Raw genomic sequence first — 24,863 nt, forward strand, 5'->3', positions numbered from 1 at the left:
TTGTGCTAGGATCCCTGGAGATCTCTGTAAGAATGGTGTGTTTCTACCGAGCATTTTATAAAACAGAGCTGGTGGGCCAGTGCCCCTCACTAACAATTTATTGGTGGCCTGGCTGCTGGACTCTACAGTACGTTGGGGAGAAGAGCAAGGATAAATAGAAAAGTCAACAATTCTCCAGGCTCTTTTGCGGGATCAGAAAGACCAGTCTTTGGGTCTTTTATGTCCTGTCATACAAGTTTCAGAAAAAACACACCCAAGCCGGGTTTTCCAGTTGGACTGCAGCCTCTGGAGATTAGGGGAAAGAACAAGACCAGGCAGTGCCATAGGGGCATATGTCTCAATAGAAAATCCTACAAGGCAAATACTTGTGAGCCCCCAAGTCAGGCTCCTCCTTAGGTAATAGGGATCCTTCCCGGAACAATTTAACCTTTTGGTGGAGAGGAAGGAGTTTCAGACGCTCAAAAGTCTTGGGGAAACCGGATTTCTAGTCCCACCTTCGCTCCCGAGGCCGACAACATTCGATTATTCTAGGCTTCATCTGTATAAAGATAGCCGAGATCCGACCCCCGGTGCAAGGAGATTCGATATCAATGTATCTCAAAGTTATTTGAAAAGTAGAGGGCGAAAGTGAAAAGGAAAGAAAAAAGTCATCACAGGCTACGCCAGACCGCGCCGCGGTGGCCAGGACTGAAGGGGCGCGACGAAGCCCTCACATGGCCTGCGCTCAGACAGAAGCGACCCCAGCTCCCCCAGGCCGACCCCTTCCAACTCTCGCCGCTCTCCCCCGGGCATCGCGAGATTCCACTCCCCCCCACCCCCCTATCCGCGTCATCTTCTCCGGCGGCCGCGGTGGCGGCGTCGGCGGCAGCATCAGCAGAATCACACTCTCCGACGGTATCCTTCCGCCTTCCCTTCCAACTCCACTTCCTCCTCAGTCTTCTTTCCGTCTGTTCCCTCTGCCGTAGCACTCTTCGTCCCCTTCCGTCAGCCCTGCCTGGCTACCTGTCGCGGAAGCGACCACATTGCCGAGAAGCACCCGACGGTCCAGAGGGAGCGGCACGGACTACTCTCTCCCTCCTTGGCGGAGGGATCTGCGGAGGCGGCGTCGGCGCAGCAGCAGCAGCAGCGGCGGCGGCGGAGGCGGTGGCGGCGGCAGTGGCAGTGGCGGCGGCGGCGCCGGTGGTGGAGGAGGAGACAGCAGCAGCGCATAAAGGGGCCGCCGCCGGGTGATGCGGTCCTTGCTGCGGTAGCGCCCAAGAACCGAGTCCGGGGATCCGCCGGAGGGGTCTACCCCGCCCCCTCCCCTCCCCCTATTCCCCCAGCCCTCGTTCCTCCCCCTCCCTGCCGCTGCGGCCTCCTAGTCCGGGCACCGCACTTCCCTCCATCCCTCCTCCCCATCCCCTTCCCTGGTCCCCCTGCCCTGTCGCCGTTGCCTGCTGCCGCCGGCCCCACTCCTCCGGGCCGGTGCCGCTCCCCGCCTTCCCTAACACCCCCTCAACCCCTTCCCTCTTCTTCCCCCTACGGCAAGAAATCGCCGCGGCCTAGCTCCCTCCACCTTCCCCTCCTCCCCTCCCCGTCCCTCTCCCCTATCCCCGTCCTCGCCCCGGGGTCCGCCGCCGCCCGCCTCACACAATGGCTCTGAAGAGAATCCACAAGGTAAGGGCCCGGCCCCGAGGCAGGAGGGGCCTAGTCGGGCCCAGCAGGCCTGGGCCCGCGGGTCCTGCTGCTGCTGCTGCTGCTGCTGCTGCTGCTGCTGCTCCCCTTCCTTTCTCGCTGAGATCCCCTGCCGCCCACCCACCCCGGACCACACACCCCGACTTCTTCCCGGGCCTGTCTGGTTGGCAGGGCGGGGGCTTCGAGGAGGAGGAGGAGGGCCTTGCCAAAGGTTTCTTTTTTCCTCCCCCACTCCCAGTGATGGCGCCCGGAGAAGACTGGGGTTCCTTGCCTGCTGCTAGGCCAGAGTCTGACTCCTCTCAGCAAGCATTTTGGGGAAGCCCACCTCCCCCATGCCACTTCCTAACTCTCCCTAAATCTCTGGGGTCCCACTCTCTTGGGTCATCCTCCCCGACCCCACCCCACCCCCACCCCCACAGCTGCGCCTCGGGGCTATTGTCCCGTAGGAGGTGGAGAGGAAGTATGGGGTCGGAAAGTGGCCTCTTCATTTCCCCTCTCCCGCCTCCTCCAGTCCTTCTATTAGGTGGCCGGACCTTCCCGTCCCAGGCCGGAGCTAGGCCTCGTAGAGAGTGAGAAACGAAAGAAAAGGTTTCCCCACCCTGTTCCGTGAACTAAAAACCCGGTGCAAGGTCTGGGCACATCCTCATACTCAGATTGTCGTGAAACTGTTATTGCAGGAAGTTAAGAAGGAAATAATGTGCTTTATCAACGAGAGGGGGAGTAGAGGGAGCGACGTTTTATTCCCTTTAGGTCGCCATGTGTACAGTCGGCAGCCTCCATTTCAGTTTGAAGTAGAACTCCTGCACGTAGAAGATATTTAATTTTAAAAGGAGGATGAAACCTCCAAACATCTAAAGTCATTTTGTAGAATAACTTTTCAAAAATGATTATGCATTTCCAGGGAACTTGGACATTTTGTTCAGTCTCCATCATTACTCTTCCCCTTTCCTTTTGGGTTAGGTTTTGATGGGTCAGCTTTCCATTGAGGTACTTAGGAATAAATTCAATAGTTTAGGGAATAAACTTTGATGACACTTTGAGGGTAAGAAGCTTTTTCCCGTTGACATGAACCAAAAGTGAAGCATCAAACTATACTGTTTGTTGCTGCTACTCTATTATGGCTTCTCTGTACTATTTGGCATGGATTATTTTCTTACACATAATAAGTTACCCGTAGTTACTTTGATTTTGTGCATCAGTTAAATACTTAGTATCTTGGCAGTACAAGGCCTAGTGAAAGATAAGTGGTATTTAAGATGTAAACCACCTTGAGGTTGGGGGGAGGGGGGAGGTTAAATCCTGCTTCATAAAGCAGTGGGCACCAACCTGATTCTTGATCAGAGAATTTAAGTAATTTGGGCTTGCACCTGGTTTTTCTTATAGATTAGAATTGTCTTCTGGTTTTCCTAGTTTCTCATAAATTAAAATCAATCTCTGACCAAATGAAGAAACAAAATAGATTTGGATAAGCAAAGATCCCTTAAGTAACATCAGCTTTCATAAATATTAGCTATTAACCTTTATTCTTTTTTATTTCCACTGCTGTGTGGTTTTTAGCTCCTTAAAAAAAGTAAAGACTTCATAGAATCTGAATTGAGAGGGAATTTTTGCTAACCTAACCCTGAACAAAAATCCTTTCTTTAACATACCTGACCCAATACTTGCTAGGCAGTCAGTAGTCTTGGATTTAAAGCTTCTTAAACTTAGTTTTTGAGCTGAAAAGGACCTCAGATCATCTGGTCAACTGCTTCATTTTCCAGATAAAGAAACTGCAGCTGTAGAAGTTAGGCAATTTACCTAAGTTCATATGAGCAAATAAATGCCTTAAACCCTGGCCCTTTACCTTCATACTTGTTATATTAAGCTTTTATGTGGCTTCTTTAGGCCTCACCCCAATAATTAGTCTTGAGTTTCTTCAACTTTAATGTACCTGAAAGCTGACATTAGGTAGACATCTGATTATATCTGAGAGTATGATGCAGACATTCTAATATGCCATGCCTCGGTATTCATTAATAAAGTTGTGTGATCCTTGATTCAGTAGTGCATTGGTTATCTAACACTGTCAAAGGAATTTTCATGAAACATACTCATGAATGACAACACTTCATTAGGATCATTTTGATGAATTTCATCTAAAAGATACCCTTCTTTGTCCTCTAATATGATGTCCTCAATATAGCCTGTCTTTTCTTGATGATTCAGGAGCACTTTTATTTCACTGTGTTATGTGTGTGTATATAATGGTTCCCTCAGGAGTTATTAAGAAACCCTCTTAAAAATTTCGAATTACTTTATTTGTAGTGGCTTTAGTCAATTCATACACTTGGTGCCTACTATGTGCAAGGTACACTATCCTCTTTAATCCTGTCACTTCCTGTTGCTTGCAGTCATTGTTCCTTCCTTTAGCATTACCACCCTTGCCTTCTCATTTGCTGTTTCAAAGCTTCAGGGGCCTGAGAAACCAGATCTTGCTGCTTAGAATACTATCAATGAGTGGGCTCAGAGTGAAAGTTCATGAGCCTTGGTACCTGAACTTTGTGACTTCTATCTTGGCTGCCTAGAGAATATTTGAAGGTGTGCTGGGTGATTGGAAGTCAGGTAATCAACAAACATGTATTAAGTACCTACGGTGTCCCACATATATATATGGGATAGTAATGCAAAGAATGAAACAATTTCTACCCTCAAGTGATGAGTGAACTCTTATAAAAAATAAAGTTGTTGAAAGTTATCTTTTGAAAACTCAGTACCTTGTCTTTTGAAGAGTAGAAAATTAACTCTATCGAGTTGGGAAGACCTGCTATTATTGAGGTTCAAGAAAACCTAAAGTAGTAAATCACCAAACTAGATTAAAATTTTTTTTTACCTACTTGCAATTAAAGCTTTACTAATTGGTATAAGGTATAATTTTTTAAAAATTAAGTAACGAGATGTTTTGACATGAATCAAGTGTTCTCCAAGTTAACAATCCAACATGATTACTGAGGACCATTTCCAGTTTTGAGTAAATATATTTTTTATTAGAAACTATGTAGTACAATGAAAAGAACACTGATTTTAGACACAGAAAACTTGGGTTCAAATACTACTTTCACTATGCCTTAAGTGAATCTATTTCCTCATCTATAAAATAGTGGGGGTGGGGAGAGAATGAAGTTGAACTAGACAAGTTCTAAGCCTCCTTTCAGCCCTAAAGCCTCTGAACAGCATTTGGCTGTTAAAATAGTAGGTGACCTAAGAGAGAGTGCTTCAGAAAAGATAATATAGTAAGAAGAATAGATACAGGGTTTGGGATTCGGATTTAGTGGCATTATGGATAATATGTTCTTTTATGAATCGGGAGTTAAAATAATCCGTGGAGTTTTGGGGGTTTAGAACATCTGATCCATAGTTTTTTTAGCCTTTTAAACCTTGATGTTATTCTATACTTTGGCCATTAGGCAAGATTAAAATTGTATAATTGACATAGGCTCTAGCTTTAATGTCCTTGTTATGGTTTGTTTAAATTGAGCTAGAAACACTGATTTGATATAATGTGAAAGTTTACATGTTGTTCTTACTTTCATCATCGTGTGTGTTTGTGTGTGTGTGTGTGCACACATAAATGTAACAGAAAGAATCACAAAGTTTTTATGAGTTGGAAGCTACAGTGACCTGGTCTGGTTCTTGCAAAGGATATGGAAAAGTTGTGACTGGGATATTTCAGTGGACCCATATCTTTATCACTTTGGGTATTCTGAATCTGTATGCTTCAGTCCATACACTGAAAACTCTTCTCTGACTCTTAATATTTTGTAGATAGCATTGTATTGCTAGGAGCAGACCACCTCCTTTCCCAGTTGTCCTTGTCCTTCATACATCTGTACATACTTGGTATATACAAGTGGTTGTTGGTAATATATACTTTGGTCCGCTTAACCCTACCATTGGGCAGCTGGTGGCAAAGTGGATAGAAACGGGCCTGGAGTCAGGAAGACCTGAGTTTAAATTTAGCCTCGGGCACTTAGTAGCTGTGTGACAGTGGGCAACTCACTTAACCTCTGTTTGCCTCAGTTTCCTCAAATATAACATGGGGGCAATAATAGGGTTGTCATGAGGATCAAAAGAGATAATATTTGTAAAAAAGTACTTAGCACAGTGCCTGGCATATAGTAGGTAAATGCTTATTCCGTTCTACCATGTGTTTTGTCCTGCAGTTTTAATTCTTGGGAGATCCTGGTGTTTCAGGGATGTTTTGCAGTGATTGTAGCATCACCAGGAGAATATCGGTGTTAAAGCTGACTTCTTTTAAAGATAGGTATAAGAAATATACTGTTAAAAAATTAATGGTGCTGTGTAGACTTGTTAGTGCTTAATAGCTTGGTGGAAGACTGTTGTTCTGTCCTGGAAGTCCTGTCATAACTTTTCACATTATGGAAGAACAGATAGGGTCTTTATATCTTTAGTGTAGGGATAGTTCCCAAGATAACATACCCCAATGAACTCTCGTTGTCAAGGAACTACTGCCTCTGCACTAGGGGAGTAGGAAGGAATGTTCTGTCATTGCAGTAGGAGGGATATGGTCCTAATTGAACAAGTTGACTTTAGGGCAGATTTTCTCTATTAAAAAATAGGTGGTTAGGTTCCCAGAACAATCTGTAAAAGCTCATTTAACATATAACATATCTCAATAATACCTTTTGTACATCAGCCTTTAGTTTGTGACTGGCCCAGAAAAGTCAGTTCTTGTAGTTTTTGAATTGAGATGGTGACTGAAGAGTAATGACTGTCTACATAACCTGTTATCACTGATTATTACCAAATGTTGTGACCATTGCTTTATTTGGACCTTGAAGTTGGTAGAATCTTTAAAATTGCTATCTCCACATTCATGTACTTTTTCACAGAGCTAATGATTAGAAATAAGTACTTTTTAAAAAAGAAATAAGTATTAAACTGTAAAATGGCATTCAAAAAAATTTAATGTAGAAGGGAACTGTCTCCCTTTTTACTGTAAATGTAAAGACCCTGCTAAAGTCTCTTCTTAACATGTTTCTAATACTTAGTTACAGTGATAGTATATTGTTTCTTTGGGTGGAAGATATTTTCCCCTAGTGACAAGTAAGGAATATATGCAGCAAAAAGTGTATCCTGCGAATACAACCCCTCCCTTTTCTCTCCCCCCATGTGTGGAACACTGTTAAGAAGCATGATCTTCCCATTTAACCGTCATGAGCTTTTTCAAGGCTACAGGTTCCATGATTATTGTAGTATGATTGAGTGCTACATTTAACTGTAATGGAAAGTGCAAGTTAGAGCTATAGAAAATTTCAGTGATATTTTTAGGTTTTGAATAGCCTCCTAAAAAGATTGCTTGATAGACACGGGAAAGGAAGACATTCTGTTGAAGATGATTCCCCTCCTAAGACTCCATCCTCATCTTCAAGGTTGTTAAGTTAGAGTCATCGTAGCATCTTAAAACCAGGAATAACTTTAGAGGTTATAATTCAGTCCTTCATTGTACAGGTGAAGTGATGTGATGCACATTACATTAGCTATTACTTAGTGGTAGAGACTATCCTAGGAATCTTGACTCTTAGATGTGTGTTCTTTCTACCATATTGACCTGTCACTGTTTGGAGCTGTGACTTCTGTTAGAAAGTTGATTTGTATTCTTTCCAACTGAAAGAATTTTCTATTTCAAGGTAATATTTATGGGCAATCTTTAAAATTTTGAATTAGTAGGATGAACATAACCTAACAGTTTCTCATTCAACAAGAATAATAAGGTGCCTATTATATGCAGGGTATGGAGCTATCAATACAAAGACCCCACTAAAGGAGCTTATGGTCTACCAGGAGGTACACAACTTAATAACAAATAAACGAAGTAATCAGGATCAGGAAAAACCTTTTTTTTTTTTTTTTTTTTTAGGAGGAGGTGGTAAGTGACCTGTGTCTTGAAATATGCAAGAAATTAAAGCACTGAATAGGTTGAAAAAAAAAATAGTACCTATTCAGAAGGGAAAGAGTTCATTAAATTCTTAATGTTTTTGTCATTACAAGATGAAAAACTGTCTTTAAGTGAAATCTCAGTTCACTGCAGCAATCTTTGAAAAGGTTTCTGCAAACACTTATTTTTCCAGAATGTATAGCTTTTGATCACTTTAGCTTATCCTGTAATGAACTCTCATGCTTGTCTAGTCATTTCTGTAGAAACAAAAAAAGAAAAAGTGCATGAGATTACATTTTATATAACATTAGTAATTAACTTCAGTGTAGGATCAAAAGACTAAGTGCAACAGCTTGTTAGGACAGCAGTGTAACTTATGAAACAGAAATGAACACTGGTAAGCCTTGATAGATATATAATTCCCATGTTTAAACAAAAAATACAGGCAAAACAGGCTTACTTGAGGGCAACTACAAGTTTTCTGCAAATTCAGGGTTTAAGGAATGCCTGAATCCTAAATAAGTTTGTTGGTAGTTTTAGTACTTATTTGGAAAGAAGACCTCTCTCTTAGGCAAATTGTCTTTAATTCCTAAGCAATCTATACATGTTAAAAGATCCACACCAAGGAACAATATCCTTCATTCAAGCCTCTGGGTCACCTTCTGTTTGTTGGCATGACTAGAATTTGCTTTTGGGAATAAATGGAGAAATAGTCTTAATTCTATATTAATTCTCAGATTTCTAAGGATACAAAGAAGGCCAGGTTTAGGTTAGGAGATTGAAACCTCTTCCTTGTGATAGTTGTAGACTAATAAACCTGTGGATCCACAGGTGTTAATGTTGAATTTTATTAAAGCCCACCTGAGACTAATTGGGGATGGGGAAGAGTGGGGCTCAAATATCACCCTATTATAAAGAATGTTTTGGTCCTATCTTCCTAGTAGGAACTTAATTGGCACCTTGGTATTGGATATGTTTCTTGATTTTTAAAAAAAATAGAATGTGCTGCCTTCTTTCACATCTTAACTTGTAAGAAAAGGCTTTGGCTTTCTAGGTTTAAAAGAGAACATGATCTAAGTTAGTGTTCCTGTGTTGGAAGTTGTATAGGTAGTTTTCTGCCAAAGATTGGGTACTTAATGGGCTATAGAATAAGTCAAATTTGTAAGGTGGTGTGGATTCCTTGAAACAGTAATTTCATGTGAGCTCTTTTGTACCTTGCCAATAAGAGAAGATTTCTGTGGCTGGAATCCAGTTGATATCAAAGACATTTACATGTTCCCTTTCTTTATTGTTGAACAATAACAATACCAGAAGCAGGTAAGCACTCATGTTCAAGTAAACTACCTTTTAACATTTAACTGCCAATTAGATGCCCAGGCACTGTGGTTAGCTAAGGCTGAGGATATAAATATGAAAAAGAAAGACTGTTCCTGCCCTCAAGGACCTTACAATACTAGAGGGGTAAGATAACATACAAAGGGAAGTTGAAAGGCATGGGGGAAGGTACCAGACATGGAGGCATGATAGAGAAGTCCAAAGAGTACAACCTAGTTTTTAGGCTTTTTGTGGAGAAGAAAATTTAGAGAAACGAAGCATTACTTTTCATAATACATACATACATCATTGTGGACTAATTTTTATAAGTGGGTTTGGTTTTTTGTGTGTGTGATTCCATTTTTATTTTTAATGGTCTCAGATTTCCTTAGTTAAAAGTATTTCCAGGGAAACGTCTAATTTAATCAAATAGGCTAAATTAATAAAGATGAGGAGTTTAGATGGACTAAGAATGTAAACATTTGATATTTTCCCTAAAATATAATGTGGGTTTTTTTGCCCCCTGCGCCCCCCCACCCCCACCCCAACATCCTAGGTCATTTGGCTCCCAATCTAGAGCTGAAGAGAAGCAGTATTAAGATATTAAAGTCTTTTTTTTTAAGTCTTAAAGTTTTGTTAGAATATAGTCCTTTTGTTATGAAATTAGGATGTTGGATTTGGATTTTCCTACTTAGAAAACCTTTAAAGCTGTAATACTTGTATGAAAATGAGGTGGAAGCCTTGCAGCTGTTTTCCATGGTAAGGTCTGATTTTCTCAGTTAATTCTGTGCCTAACAACTTGAAGGAGGGGAGAAAAGTTATTAACTTTAGCCCTACTTCTAATACTGATCATGGGGGCAGCTAGGTGGCGCAGTGGATAAAGCACCGGCCTTGGATTCAGAAGGACCTGAGTTCAAATCCAGCCTTAGACACTTGACACTAGATTGTGACCCTGGGCAAGTCACTTGACCCTCATTGCCCCGCCCCCCCAAAACCAAACCCCCCAAAACAAACAAACAAAAAAGGAAGTACTAGCTGAACTGTAATATACTTACATAATTAATTCACAATATCTTTATTCCCTACATAATAGATTTGAGAGTCCATTGGCATACTAGCTCCACTGCAAGTCTCAGAAGTGTTTTCTGGAAATCTTCCAGTGGTTACTCCCACTTTGGTGGTTAGTAGAATTATATATGATATGAGTTAGTTGATTAAAAAGCAAAACAAAACAAAAAATACTTCAGCTTTCAAAGTGAATGCCCAGGGGCAGCTAGGTGGTGTGGTGGGTAGAGCACTGGCCCTGGATTCAAAAGGACCTGAGGTCAAATGTGGCCTCAGACACTTAACACTTACTAGCTGTGTGACCCTGGGCAAGTCACTTAACCCCAATTGCCCCGCGCAAAAAAAAAAAAAGAAAGAAAGAAAGTGAATGGCCACTGGAGAAGAGATGAGAAAATGCATCTCTTCTTTCCTTGGATAAATGTGGTAGACTTTGGGTAGAGAACATTGCATACACTAATTAGTAGTGGTTGTGTCTCAGTTTTGCCTTTTTTGTTTGTTTTTGTTACAAAGGAAGACTCACTAGGTTGGGACAGGGAGTGTTATCCAGAAATGACTGCTGTGGAAAAAAAACCACATAGGATCATAGATTTTGAACTGGAAAAGGCCTCACAGGTCATCTAGTCCCTAGCTTCTTAAACTGTGGGTCGAGACCTTATATGGAATGAAGTAACTGAATGTGGGGGTCATGAAAAATTTGGCAGCAGTAAAGTTATTTATGCCTATTTTATATACCTGTATACCTAGAATTTCTCAGGTGAAAAGGGGTTGAGAGTGGAAAAACTTTAAGTCGGTCCCCTCCCCAACTTTCCCCTTCTGTTTTGTAGATGAGGAAATATAAAGTATAAAGATGGGGGGAAATGTGACCAGATGGAAAAAATATGCTTAATATAAATCTACGCTTTTATTCTGTAATACTCATTGCTAAAAAGTTTAAGCAGTTGCTAAAGCATGCCAGCACCTGTTCAGTGGTGCCCAAACTTAACTTCACGTTTTCTTCATGTGTGGTACTTTATCGCACAATCCATATATTTACTTAGTACAGGTGAAATAAAAATCCATGACAGAGAGGGATTTTGTTAATAATTTAAATTCTTCATTTCTCCTATTGTCAAACTATGGAAGTGAATGATATTGCTAAGGAAGAAGATGGAGGGAAGAGAGCCAGATACAGAATTTTGAGGGAAAACTTTATACTTGGGGGCTATGAAGAAGAAGATGAACTAACAAAAGGGACAACAATGGAGAGATGTAATATACATGATATAACTTGGATCTTAGTTATATATTTCTCTTTCCTTCTTCCAACCTATTGGTAAGCACACAGTTTCCCAGCTGACCAAAATTATAACAGCTTGATTTCCAGCCAATTGGTAGTTTATACAATATGAAGAATATCAACAAAATCGATACAAAACTTGACCCAAATGACGATCAGATTGACTATTTCCCTGGAGCATCCTTTTTCTTTAGCCCCAGCAAAGTGTCTGCATTCTTTTGACACTACAAAAGAAATAAGATTCTAAAATTTGCAGACATTGATAAAATTAGAGATAGAATCAGTGAAAAACAGTGTATTAGATTTCTAGGTTTTCATCTCTAGGTTAACAAATTCATGTGCTTATCCTCCGATTGAAAATAATCCAGGAAAAAAAAAAAAAGAACTGCAGAGTATAGATGCTAAATGAACCATACTATTTCTTTTGTTTTTGATGCTGTTGTTTTTTTTTCTATTTTGAGGTTTTCCATCATTGCTCTGATTTTTTTCTCTTATAACATGACTAATGCAGAAATAGGATTAATGTTATTATGTGTGTGTGTGTGTGTGTATGTATATATATATATAACCTATATCAGATTATCTGCTGTCTAGGGGAGGGGGGAGGGAGGGAGAAAAATCTGAAATTGTAAAGCTTGTATAAACAAAGGTTGAGAACTATCTTTACATGTAACGGAAAAAAATAAAATACTTTATTAATTTTAAAAAAATCCAGAAAGCAGTGCTTGACTGTTAGGTGGGATTTGCTAGAGGGAACAAATAAGTTGGGGTGCCATTCTCTTCTCCCACCTTCCGCCCGCCCCAATGGCCTATATCTACCAATTTTCAGTATTCTCAAAGCATCCCAGGATGGAACTCTACAAACCAGGTGAACTGGTCTACTTGCTGTTCCTCACAGAGCTTTTGGGAAGAGACTAAAGTGTAAGATAATTGGAAGGTAGGAAAGGACCAGGTTGTGAAGGGATTTAAAAACCAAACAGACAATTTTATATTTTATTCTAGAGGGCTCAAATAGGGAGCCACAGGAGTTTGAATTGGGAATACCTGGGTCAGATGCACTTTAGGAAGCTTATTTTGGCACTTGACTGGAGGATGAACTGTAGTAGGGAAAAGACTTTTGAGGCAGGAATACCAACCAAGAGGCTATTGAAATGGTTCCGGTATGAGGTGATGGAAACCTGCTGGCTGTTTGAGTGTAGGGAAAAGGAGGGGAGAGGTTGTATGGAAGAGATATTGTGAAAGGAGAATGTCAAGACTTGCCAACAGATCCAAAACAAATTTGAAGTGTCGAGGATGACTTAACAAAGGTTCAGAACCCTGGGAATTAGGAGGATAATGATGCCTTTACAGTAATAGGGAAGTTCAGGAGAGATGGGAGAGGGAGGGGGAGAAGATAATGAGTTTTGATTGTGTTGAGTTTGAAATATCTACAGGATATCCAGTTTGAACATAGGTAAGAGGCAGTCAGTGATATTAGATCGGATGGGGCAGCTAGGTGGCACTGTGGATGGAGCACCAGCCCTGGAGTCAGGAGTACCTGAGTTCAAATGCGGCCTCAGACACTTAACACTTACTAGCTGTGTGACCAGGGGCAAATCACTTAACCCCAATTGCCTCACTAAAAAAAAAAAAAAGAGAGAGAGAGATGATTGGATGATGCTCAGGAGACTGACTGATCAGGGATAGATAAATAGATCCAAGTATTCTCTTCATAGATATGGTTGGACCCAGGACAGTAGAGGATAAGTGAAAGTGTATAGAGGGAGAAGATGGTCCAGGACAGTACAGTATTATGGGCATAACCTGGAGGAAGATCTAGCAAAGAAGACTTTGGCAATATAAATTTTGGGGGGATGGGGCAATGAAGTTTAAGTGACTTGCCCAGGGTCACACAGCTAGTAAGTGTCAAGTGTCTGAGGCTGGATTTGAACTCAGATCCTCCTGAATCCTTATCTAGCTGCCCCCCTGAAAAGGAGACTTTGGAAGGATCAGAAAGGTAGGAAGAGAACCAGAGCAGTGTCACAGAAACCTAGAGAAGAGAAAGTATCCAAGGAAAAAGGGGTGAATGACATTGTCTGGGGCTTCAGAGAGATCAAGAAGGATAAGGATTAAGAAGAGAACGTTAGGGGCAGCTAGGTGGTGCAGTGGATAGAGCACCGGCCCTGGAGTCAGGAGTACCTGAGTTCAGATCCAGCCTCAGACACTTAAAGCTTACTAGCTGTGTGACCCTAGGCAAGTCACTTAACCCCAATTGCCTCACCAAAAAAAAAAAAGAAGAAGAAGAGATAGTTAGGTTTGGTAACTGAAGGATCATTGTAACTTTGGAGGAAATGGTTTGAGTTGAATGAGGTTGAAAGTCAGACTACAGAGGATTTAGAGTCATGTATGAGTAGAGGCACACTTTTTTTTTTTATACATTGCTAGTGACTCCATAAATTGGTCCAATTTTTTGGGGGGGTGGGCAATGAGGGCTTAAGTGACTTACCCAGGGTCACACAGCTAGCAAGTGTCAAATGTCTGAGGCCGGATTTGAACTCGGGTCCTCCTGACTCCAGGGCCAGTGCTTTATCCACTTTGCAACCTAGCTGCCCCAAGTTGATCCAGTCTTTCTAGTAAAAAGTGATCCATAATTAGCTTCAAAACTATCTTCTTTTAGCCTGGTAATTCATTTTCTGGAAATAAACCCTAAGGAAATAATCCAAAAGAGCATAATTTATTCAAATAGATTAAGATCACTATTTGTAATATCAACATTAGAAACAACTCACATGCCTCCTAATAGCTAAGAAAGCTGAGAGAACTGTGGTTCATTAGACTGGAGCACTATATATGTATGCATCCAAAAAAATAACCAATACTTAGATTGTCAATAAAGACAAATATTTATATAAAAGAGGGGTAGGAAAAAACCAAGCATTTATGTAGCGCTTAAGTTTTCAAAGTGCTATGCATATATTAACTCATTTGATCCTCAAACCAACTCTGTGGTGTAGGTGCTATCTTTTGCTGTTTATGATGGTTTTAGAAAACAACCACATAATTTATTTACAGGTTCAGAACTTTAAATGATAGCCCTACAAAAATGGTAGGATAATCCCATGCAGATAAAATAAAGGCTGGAATAGTCATAGAAGAATGTTTTTCCCCTTATCTTAAAGTAGGGAAATTTCAGTTTGAAAGTTGAGTTCTTATTAAAGCAAGGCTTTTTACTGTAATTTGTGCCATCTATGAAGAAAGTTTATCAAAGGTCTTAACAGCTTTATTTTATATTACTCACCTTTACATATTCTACATTCCAGTGAAATTCCCCAAACACATTCTATCTCTATCCTCTACTGGTTTATGCAGTTCTCTGTGTCTGGAATGATTTTCTCTTTCATCATTGCCTTTTGGAATCTCCCCCCTCACCTCCCCCCCCTTTTTGCAGGGCAGTGAGGGTGAAGTGACTTGCCCAGGGTCACACAGCTACTTAGTGTCAAGTGTCTGAGATCAGATTTGAACTCAGGTCTTCCTGAATCCAGGGCTGGTGCTTTATCCACTGGGCCACCCAGCTGCCTCCTGGAACCCTCTTCTTTTGATATAGTTCAGGTGAATTTTCTCCATGAAGCCTTCTTTGAAGTGTTCCCTTCCCTTCTAAAATGATCTACTTTTTGTTTTACTTTTCTGTGTACCCATCTTATCTTCCTCTTCCCAGGCAGAATGTAAGCCATTTAAGGGCAGAGACATTTTTTGTGTCCCCCTAGTGCCTTGCACATAAAAAGGCGCTCAGTAAACATGAATTTATCAATCTTTATATATTTTTATATCAATGGAGTATTAATAGTGTAAGTTGTTGACTATGTCCTGTTCACTAATATTTCTAAAAGGCTTTTTATTAGAGATGATTTTTTTTCCTTCTGCCTTACAAGAAAGAGGCTTCACTGTTTTGTGACTTCTCAACTTAAAGATTTTTTGGTTTAATTTTTTTAAGAATTTGAAGTGATTTATTATAAAATAAAGAGAAATCTCAGTTTCTATAATGTATCATATTTATGGCTGTTTTGAACCTTAGAATAACCAAGACAGCAGACTTGTCTAGCTTATTGTAAGTATATACCTATTTTTGGTGTTTAAAAATTTGTTAGGTGAATTCCCCAAACTCTTATGGGGGCAATATAAGTGGGGTTTTTTTTAATCTTAAAAGTATTCTATTATTTTCCAATTACATGTAAAGATAGTTTTCCACATTTGTTTTTTGTTTGTTTGTTTTGTTTTGTTTTGCAGGCAATGGGGGTTAAATGACTTGCCCAGGGTCACACAGCTAGTACGTGTCAAGTGTCTGAGGCCGGATTCGAACTCAGGGACTCCTGAATCCAGGGCCCGTGCTTTAACCACTGTGCCATCTAGCTGCCCCCCACATTTGTTTTTATAAGATTTTGAGTTCCAAGTTTTTCTCCCTCGCTCCCTCCTTTACCTACCCCTCCCCAAGACAGAAAACAATCTGATAGAGGTTATATATGTACAATCACATTAAACCTACTTCTGCATTAGTCATATACCATAAGTGTTAAAAGCATTCCTCCAGGATATTTGTAGTACAAGACACTTTGATTAGTGGAATTAATACTGTTTTTAATGTCTTGCTATAGTACTCAAGATCTCTTAATTTGGGGTCCACAGATTTTTTTTTAATCCAATTTAATCTAATTGGTATTTTGTATTTTATGTATTCGAAAACATTCTGAGAAGGGTTGCAGGGCACACATGGGCTTCACCTTCCAAAGAAAGGGATTCATGACACACAAAAACTTAAGAACCCCTTCTCTAAAGACTATATGGTTCTTGTCAATCTCTTCAAATAGTAGTACTGTGGTTCATAGAAAAAATTGTTTCTTGCTCCTCTTGCCCTTAGCCACTTACCTCTTTTTTAAAGCCAGATGTAACAATCATGTCTTTCAAAACAACAACAAAACAGCAGTTTTTTTAAACACGCTATTGAATAAACAGTATTGGTATTCTTTCCTCTAACTTAAAAGCTAAGAATTTTTTCATTTTATCATTTATCCAGAGTTCCATTTGTATAGTAGCATATGACACATATGGTAAAAAGTTTAAGAACTTGAAAACAATTTTGAACATTGTAATGGTTATATAAGTATGGGTTTTGTGGGGTTTGTTTTTTTAATTCAGTAAACAGTTATCAAGAGTGTACAATCCTAGTTAGGAGTTTACTCTTTCCTCCCCTTTCCCTTAATCCTTGATGCTATTTTCCTCTTCAGATTATCTGGTTTTGTGTTTGTCTAGTCACATGTTTTAGTAGAATGTAAGGTCCTTGAAGACATGAACTGGTTCTCATTTGTCTTAGGTTTTTTGTTGTTTTGTTTTGTTTTGTTTTTTGGCTTGGCAGTGAGGGTTAAGTGACTTGCCCAGGGTCACGCAGCTAGTGTCAAGTATCTGAGGTCAGATTTGAACTTGGGTCCTACTGAATCCAGGGCTAGTGCTTTATCCACTGCGTCGCTTAGTTGCCCTTGTCTTAGTATTTAATATTCCAATGCTTTGTAAGAATCTGTCTTTTACATGGTGAAAACTGAAACTACTATAATGTGGGAATACTAAATCCAGTTTGTTCAAAATTATAAAGCACCTATTCAACACAGTTGTCAGTCTTCCTTCCTCATCATCTGCACTACAACTTCTTCCATGGGCTTTTGCCTCTAGAAATCAAAAGTAAAATTTGAAACTGAGACTTGATTGTATGATATATGGACTTAGAGCTGGAAGTGAAGAGGTACCTCAAATAGAATGTAGTACGAATTTTATAATAAGCAAGTTGAGTCCCTGAAAGGTAAAATATTTGCCCAGGATCATAATGGAGTAGGTAGAAAATTGAGAATTGCAGCTCAAATCCTCTGACTCAAGGTTCAACATACCTGTACTATAATGTACATATTGTTAAAAGTTTAAGGGGCAGCTAGGTGACACAGTGGATAAAAGCACTGGCCCTGGATTCAGGAGGACCTGAGTTCAAATCCGGCCTCAAACACTTGACACTAGCTGTGTGACCCTGGGCAAGTCATTTAACCCTAATTGCCCGCCCCCCCCCCAAAGTTTAAGAACTTGAAAACAAGTTCTCTTTGTTGTACTATCTTTGCTGTACTATCTGCTATAGACATTATGACTTAGAATTTTCTGGCTATGTTTCCTGTAACAATTTCACACCAAAAATTTGTAGAATCTATTAGTAAATGAGGACTTTACCATTTCTGAGTGAAATGGGGATGCATAAATGCAGTTTGAAAAACAAAATGGGATTCATCTCCAAAAGAATGTTATCATAGGTATTTAGAGCTGGAAGAGGACCATAGAAATTCTTTAAGCCAACATATTTGTTTTACAGAGAAGGAAAGTAAGTGCATAAAAGATAAATGACTTGCCCAAAGTAACACAGGCAGGTGACAAGGCTTGAGATTCTAATGGAAGGCTCATTCCACTATACAGTCTCACTTGAGAGTAAAAAAGCAGTGAAGTTGGTCTAATTCTTATGATCCTGTCTCTACTTGTGCATGGCTAAAGATAGGATAGGGGAAAACTGGCTCCAGGAGACTGTGCCTAGAACTGGAGACTGCTATCTGGAAGGAAGCAGTGATTCCAAAAGAACCTGAAATGGTAGAAGTGCCACATATGTATGCCCTTAAGAAAAGGAGAGGAACTTCTTAGAATCTACTCTAGGAAATTCTTTTTCCCCCTTAAACCTTAATTCTCACAACCCTAGGGCTTACTGGGATTAAAAATGTTTTTTAGGAGCAGCTAGGTGGTGCAGTGGATAGAGCACCAGCCCTGTATTCAGGAGGACGTGAGTTCAAATCTGGCCTCAGACCCTTGACACTTACTAGCTGTGTGACCGTGGGCAAGTCACTTAACTCCAATTGCCTCACCAAAAAAAAAAGTTTTTTAGAAAACATTATAAATCTGTTGTCTTAGTTTCCTTTACTTTTTTGGGGTGTATTCAAAGATTACTCTCTCAGGCTTGACTAGACCCTGGGAGACAATCCTTGTTTAGTTTTGAGTTTGTTTGAATTTTATTTGTTCTAGGGGGAAAAGCCAGAAGTAATTTTTAGATAGTACAGTTTCTGTTCCCAGAGTGCTGGATTAAAAACTACACTGAAGTTTTGGTGGAGAAAGCTAGAAACTTAGTGCACTCGAAGAAGTTACAGTTTTTTCTAAAGAAATTCATTTTGGGGATATCTTAGCTTTGAGGTAAAATATATTTTTATTTATTTTTTAAAATTTAATTAATTTTTTTAGTGAGGCAGTTGGGGTCAAGTGACTTGCCCAGGGTCACACAGCTAGTGTTAAGTGTCTGAGGCCAGATTTGAACTCAGGTATTCCTGAATCCAGGGCCGGTGCCCTATCCACTGTGCTGCCTAGCTGCCCCTATTCTGAATATATATGTATACATATATATTTAGAATGTGCATGTGGCACTATTTTTTTCCATTGCAAATTTCCCTGACGCCTATTACTTCAGTTGTTCACAGTTCATTTGCTGTTATCTTACATTTTGCTCATAACTCTTCAAATACTAATATTCTATTATCTGAAGAACCACATAACACCATTGGTAGATGTTAGCATTAAAAAGACAGCCCTTCATTTATGGGTAAATTTTTTGGTTATTAAAATAATTTTGCAATTTCCAGAGGGGGGATAACAGTGGACACCTGGTGTGTGCCACCAATATCCTTGAGATGGGGGGGAGAATGGAATCTATATGGTAAACTTATTGGAGGACAGGAACAAGACTCACCGGATGGACAGGGTTTTGATCTGCATCATTGGAGGAAATAGTAATGGCAATGAGGTAGCAGATCCATTGAATATGAAGGTACTGAAATGCTGACTCAACTCTCTATCCTTGTTACTGTGCTTAGGAGTTTAGGATCAGTGTGCTGGGGTCATACTGATCTTTCATATCCTTTAAGTTGGGCATTGGAGGTTCTTATCCTTTCTGATTTGGGGGGAGGGGTAGGGCAATGAGGATTAAGTGTCTTGCCCAGGGTCACACAGCTAGTAAGTGTCAAGTGTTTGAGGCTGGATTTGAACTCAGGTCCTCCAGGGCCAGTGCTTTATCCACTGCGTCACCTAGCTGCCCGGGTTCTTATCCTTCCTAATGTTTTTCTGGCCTAGTCATAAACATCTCTTACTAGTTCCTTGTTCTGCTTTATTTTTCTGCAACCTTGTTGTTGACTTTAGTATTTCCTCAGATGTTGAGGTTAGCAAACCCTTTGCCTTAGGGCAAGTGTGGTGTATTTCTCCTCTACTGAAGGGATTAAGTGGAAGTTAAAAAAAACTACTTGTTAGGGGTGTTATAGGCAGTATTTTACTTTTGTTACAGATTGGATTTATTGACCTCTGTAGTCCCTTCAAATTCTATCTATATTTTTGTCTAGCTAGCCCTAACTCCCTTACTTTTCCTGGTATTGTAGAAGTATAACTTATAACACCTTAATATCATTTAGTTCTATTATATTCAGGTTCACAAAGTTTCATTTTCAACAGTACAGTGTAGTGGAGAAAACATTGGACTTGAAGAGAAGATTCTGGGTTCAAGTCCTGATTTACCTAGTGATAGCTTGACAATTCATTTCACTTCTCTGGGCCTGTTCAGAATGGTTTGCCTATCTCATGGAGTTGCTGTGAAGATCAAGTAAATCATGTTTATAAACTACTTTATAAATGACCTCTTGTTCAGCACCTCTAGGATCTTTATCTCTGTAGCATAGCTTTTAAAAATATATAAGGGGGGCAGCTAGATGACGCAGTGGTTAAAGCACCGGCCCTGGATTCAGGAGTACCTGAGTTCAAATACAGCCTCAGATACTTGACACTTACTAGCTGTGTGACCCTGGGCAAGTCACTTAACCCCCATTGCCTGCAGAAAACAAACAAACAAACAAAATATATGGGGGGAGGGTGCACCATGTTTCTAAATCTTTTTTGAAATTTCCACCAAAAACTTCAGTGGTTTTAGTAAGACCATTTAAGGGGTCAGATGAGATTCTTTTATCCTTAAGTTTCTAGATACCTTAACCTGGTGTCTGTGACCTTTAACTTAATTTAAAAATTTTTATTTATCTTTATTACCTCTCAGCTTTAAAATGTACTGTGAATATGAATTTTTTTAGAATCATATCAAAAGACTTTTAACCTCTTTCAAATAGTAACTTCCTTAATTTAGTGATGGGAAGGAGATACAAAATGATATGCATCCTTAGACGAGGCCAATGTGTTGATTTGTTATTCCTGACTACGTATTTGTTAAAAGGAAAGTCATCTACTGGGATGCAGTGTGGGGGGAGAATGAGCTAGTGGATAATGATGCTCATTCAAAAAAACATCAATTTTAACTTAATTTAATCACCTTTAACTTTTGCTAATTTGGTGGGGAACAGTAGTTTGTGGGAAAGAAAAAATTACCACCTGGATTTTAGATATGGCCTTACCTTAACATGTCTTGACCCATATCTGTAATATAAATCTGAATACAGGTCTGTTTTAACTGGAGCAGAAAAGAAGAAAAAATGGCCTTGTGAATATGAATTTAGTCAAAACCACAAACTTTAAAAAACATCTAACATATTAACATTTGTTTTAGTGTTCTATTTAGATCGTAACTGTTATCAGTAGATTTTATTAGCTTTAAGAATAATTTTATTCTGAGTACTCTTTCTCCTTTTTTCTATTACTGTATTGATCTGCCTAAAGGCCATAGTTTTTAGTGTTTTGTTTTTAACCCCCACGATCTGTCTTTCACAAAAGTAGAATTCACTGTATAATTGTACTCTTGGTAAAAGAGTGGGTGGAAGTGACAAAATGAAGAAAGCAGTGATCATAAAAATGTATAAAACTTCTTTATTAAAGTAAACCCACCATAAAATTTTTATACAGTAATCTTTTGTGGAATATTTGTGTGCCTATTTATCTTCTCTCCCCCCGTCCCCTGTCTCCCATCCCATCTCATTTTAGTACTGTAATCTGTATTTGAACCAAGACTATTTTTTGATTTGGATATAGTTGACAGTTTTTTTAAGTAATAAACATTTTTATAGTTTTTGGTTCCAATTTTTATCCCTCCTTCCCTCCCTCCTCTCCCCCCTCCATGAGGCCGTAAGAAATCAGATATAGGTTATACGTGTACAGTTATGTAAAACATTACTATATTAGTCATTTTGTGTAAGAAAACTTGAATAAAAGAAAAAATGAAAGAAAGTGGAAAATAGCATGCTTCAGTCTGTGTTCCATCAATATCAGTTCTTTCTTTGGAGATGGATAGCGTGTTTAAGTCCTTTGGGATTGTCTCAGATCATTGTACTGTTGAGAATAGTTAAGTTTTTCACAGTTCTTTATCAAACAATATTGCTGTTTCTGTGCACAATGTTCTCTTGGTTCTGCTCTCTTAACTATATATCAGTCCTAGTTGACAGTTTTAGAGAATGTATAAAAGTTAGCATACTTTTGGGTTTTACTATTGCAGTTTTCATAAAGTATAATCTTAGGCCCGCTGACTCTCTTTCCAAACAAAATTTTTTAAAGGTCAGATTAACTTCATTTCCTTTTTTAGAACATTACTAAACTTTATATGTATGTGTCTATCTATCTATCTATCTACACACATACATATATATAAAGTTTTTAGTTTCAAATTCTATCCCTTCTTCCCTGAGGAAGTAAGCAGTCAGTTGGGCAGCTAGGTAGTGCAATGGTTAAAGCACTGGCCCTGGAGTCAGGAGGACCTGAGTTCAAATTTCACCCCAGACACTTACTAGCTGGGAGACCCTGGGCACGTCACTTAACCTCAGTTGCCTTAAACATCCAGGGCCATTTCCAATGGTTCTGGTGTATATCTTGCCACTGGACCCAGATGGCTCTGGAGGAGAAAGTGAGGTTGGTGACCCTACCCAGCCTTCCCTCACTTAAATCCAATTCACTGCAAATCATGACATCGCCTCCTTGATGTCATAGTTTCCTTCCGGAAGGAAGGACAAACAACAACAAGAAGCTGTCAGATGTAGGTTAGACACAATTATGTAATTATGCAATTATGTAAAACAACATTCTTCTCCTCTCATTGTTTTCAACTACCCCTACTAGGGGAATAACCCTTAATTTCTCTCTAGTCCTAACCTAAGGATAAAGTCCATAATCCTTAGCCCAGGATTCTTACTGCAAATTACCTTTCCAACTTATAGTACTACTCTTTCCCTTCAAAAATTTTTCTTCCACACACAGTCTTATAGACTTGCTTCCCCTTGGGTTCACAGTGCATCTTCTCCTATAGTTTTGTTTACTGCATTTCTCCTTACCTAATGATCTTCACAGGCCATCTTGTCCAACCTTTTCATTTTGCTGATAAGGAAACTGAGGTCTAGGGATGTTAAGTGACTTGCCCCAAGGTCACTCCAGAGTAAGCATCAGAGGTAACCTACAATGATCTGACCCTTAACTCTTGTAACACTTTGTGTTTATACCTGGACGTGGCTCTTGTAATTCCCTATGGCACTATATACTTTGTCTTGTCTTTTATTGCTATATAACTTTTGAATTTTTAAACTTTTTGCATATACATTCAACAAATACATATTTTGCATCTGCTGTATAAGCTTTAGGGGAGGTAGTTCAGATAAGACAATTACATACTTAAGTCTGATAATGTGCCTATTCCCCTCCTGGATCACTGCCTTGTTGTAGCGGAGGGGCTTGAGTAGCTCAGTGAAACTATGAGCTATACGCTAAAGGGTTACCCAAGATAGACAGGTCATAGTGGAGAGTTCTGACAAAAGGTGATCCACTGGAGAAGGAAATGGTAAACCACTCCAGTATCTTTGCTAAGAAAACCCCATCGACGGTATTAAAATTTGCCTAGCATGGTGTGGTCCATAGATCACAAAGAGTTAGACACTGAATAACAACAAAGTGTCCATATTATCTCATCTAAATGATTGTAATCTCCTTGAGGTTAGGAATAGCTTTCTACCTTTAGAAATAATTATTATGGGGGCAGCTAGGTGGCGCAGTGGATAAAGCACTGGCCCTGGATTCAGGAGGACCTGAGTTTAAATTTGACTTCAGACACTTATTAGTAGCTGTGTGACCCTGGGCAAGTCACTTAACCCTCATTGCCCCGCCCCCCTCCCCAAATTATTATTCCATGGCATTGAGCATAGTGCTATATACATAGCAGGTCTTGAATAAATGTTTATTGAATTGGGGCTTCTTTATTAAATTATTGAGAATATTCTCAACTATTTTTTTTAGTATGCTTAACTTTTCTGTGCCCTGTTAACTTCTATGATTCTCCCTTCTACTCTCTATTTTCTATGATTATATCTGAGATCTAAGAGAACAGTAGTTGAAGGAAAGAAATAGAATTTGGTAAATATATTAGGATGTTTGTAGGAGGTTTTATCTGTGTGTTTTTCTGCCCCAAGGGTTCTTTTAAGCCCTGTGTGTTTAATGTCTTTCCTCCGCCATCTTGGCTCCGCCCTCAGGAGGTTTTATCTGTACCTGTCCTTACTATCTTAATTTCTGCCCAAAGTTCAGTTATTTGTAGTCCTGAAAGGAGACTGCTATTTCATAGCCACTGTTGATAGGCTGTTTTCAGCTGCTTACTGCTAGCTAGAAAAAAATGGAAAGACTTGAATAACTTTGGGGAGCCTTGTCCGATGAGCTGGCTAGGGATGAATATTTAGATTCTTTGCTTATTGCATATGTATTCTTAATGACTTCTTGAGATTGTTGATTAAGCTAGTCCTTGGCTAGCTGTAGGGGAGGATTGCATCCTAGAACCTTCTTGGGAAAATGGAAGATCATACAGGAATAAGCACAAATAGACTTGTTGTGCCTTTGCCAGAAAAATTCTCCTTTCTTTCCACACTGAAGATGCTACTTATTCTTCCAGGCTCAGTTTAAATTTAAAGCTTTTCTCCCATTCCTCCTTTGGATCTTTCTAGTACTTTATAATATGCTTCTTATGGAAGTTACCAAATTATGCTTTGTAATATATTTGTTGCTTATATACTTGCCTTTTCTCCCTTCTGAATTGTAAGCTGAGGGTTGGGACTTTGTGCTTGTTTCCTATAGTAGGTACTTGGTACATATTTTTTGAAAGAGCATAGATTTAGAACTCTAACACAGACATGTCAAATATGGGGCATGGCCTACAATTCTCCCAGGTGCAGCCTAAACCAGATTAAAGTGTAATTGGGGAATATTTAATAAAATAAATATAATAAACATAACTAATACTTATATTCTAAAACTTGCCAGTGTTGGGCTCAAAAGGATCCTTAATGTATGGGTTAGTAGCACCCTTTTCTATTTGAATTTGATGCCACTAAGTTGAGGGACCTTAACAACTGTCACATGTTACAGATAAGGTTCTTTGACTTGTCCAAGGTTCTAGAGTTACCCTAACCCAAACATAAATTGAAGTCTTTTGACTCCCAAGAACTAGCACTCTTTTCACTGTACTAAACTGCCTTTGGCTATTTTGAATAACTTGTTTCCGAATCATAATTTGGATGCTGAGCTTGTTTTAATGGAGCATATTAGCTTTTTTTT

General features: G+C 39.5%; 1 protein-coding gene across 1 annotated transcript in view; it reads left to right on the forward strand.

Moving 5' to 3' along the window:
• The first annotated feature begins 841 nt into the window (after window positions 1-841).
• UBE2D2 (ubiquitin conjugating enzyme E2 D2) overlaps window positions 842-24,863 on the forward strand; it is a 43,569-nt gene continuing 19,547 nt past the window's right edge. The window contains exon 1 of the mRNA XM_043982051.1: window positions 842-1,656. Within this exon, the coding sequence (XP_043837986.1) occupies window positions 1,633-1,656 (24 nt within the window). The 5' untranslated portion in view covers window positions 842-1,632. The remainder of the gene's footprint in view (window positions 1,657-24,863) is intronic.

This window comes from Dromiciops gliroides, chromosome 2 (genome assembly GCF_019393635.1).
Source record: "Dromiciops gliroides isolate mDroGli1 chromosome 2, mDroGli1.pri, whole genome shotgun sequence".
Taxonomy (NCBI): Eukaryota; Metazoa; Chordata; class Mammalia; order Microbiotheria; family Microbiotheriidae; genus Dromiciops; species Dromiciops gliroides.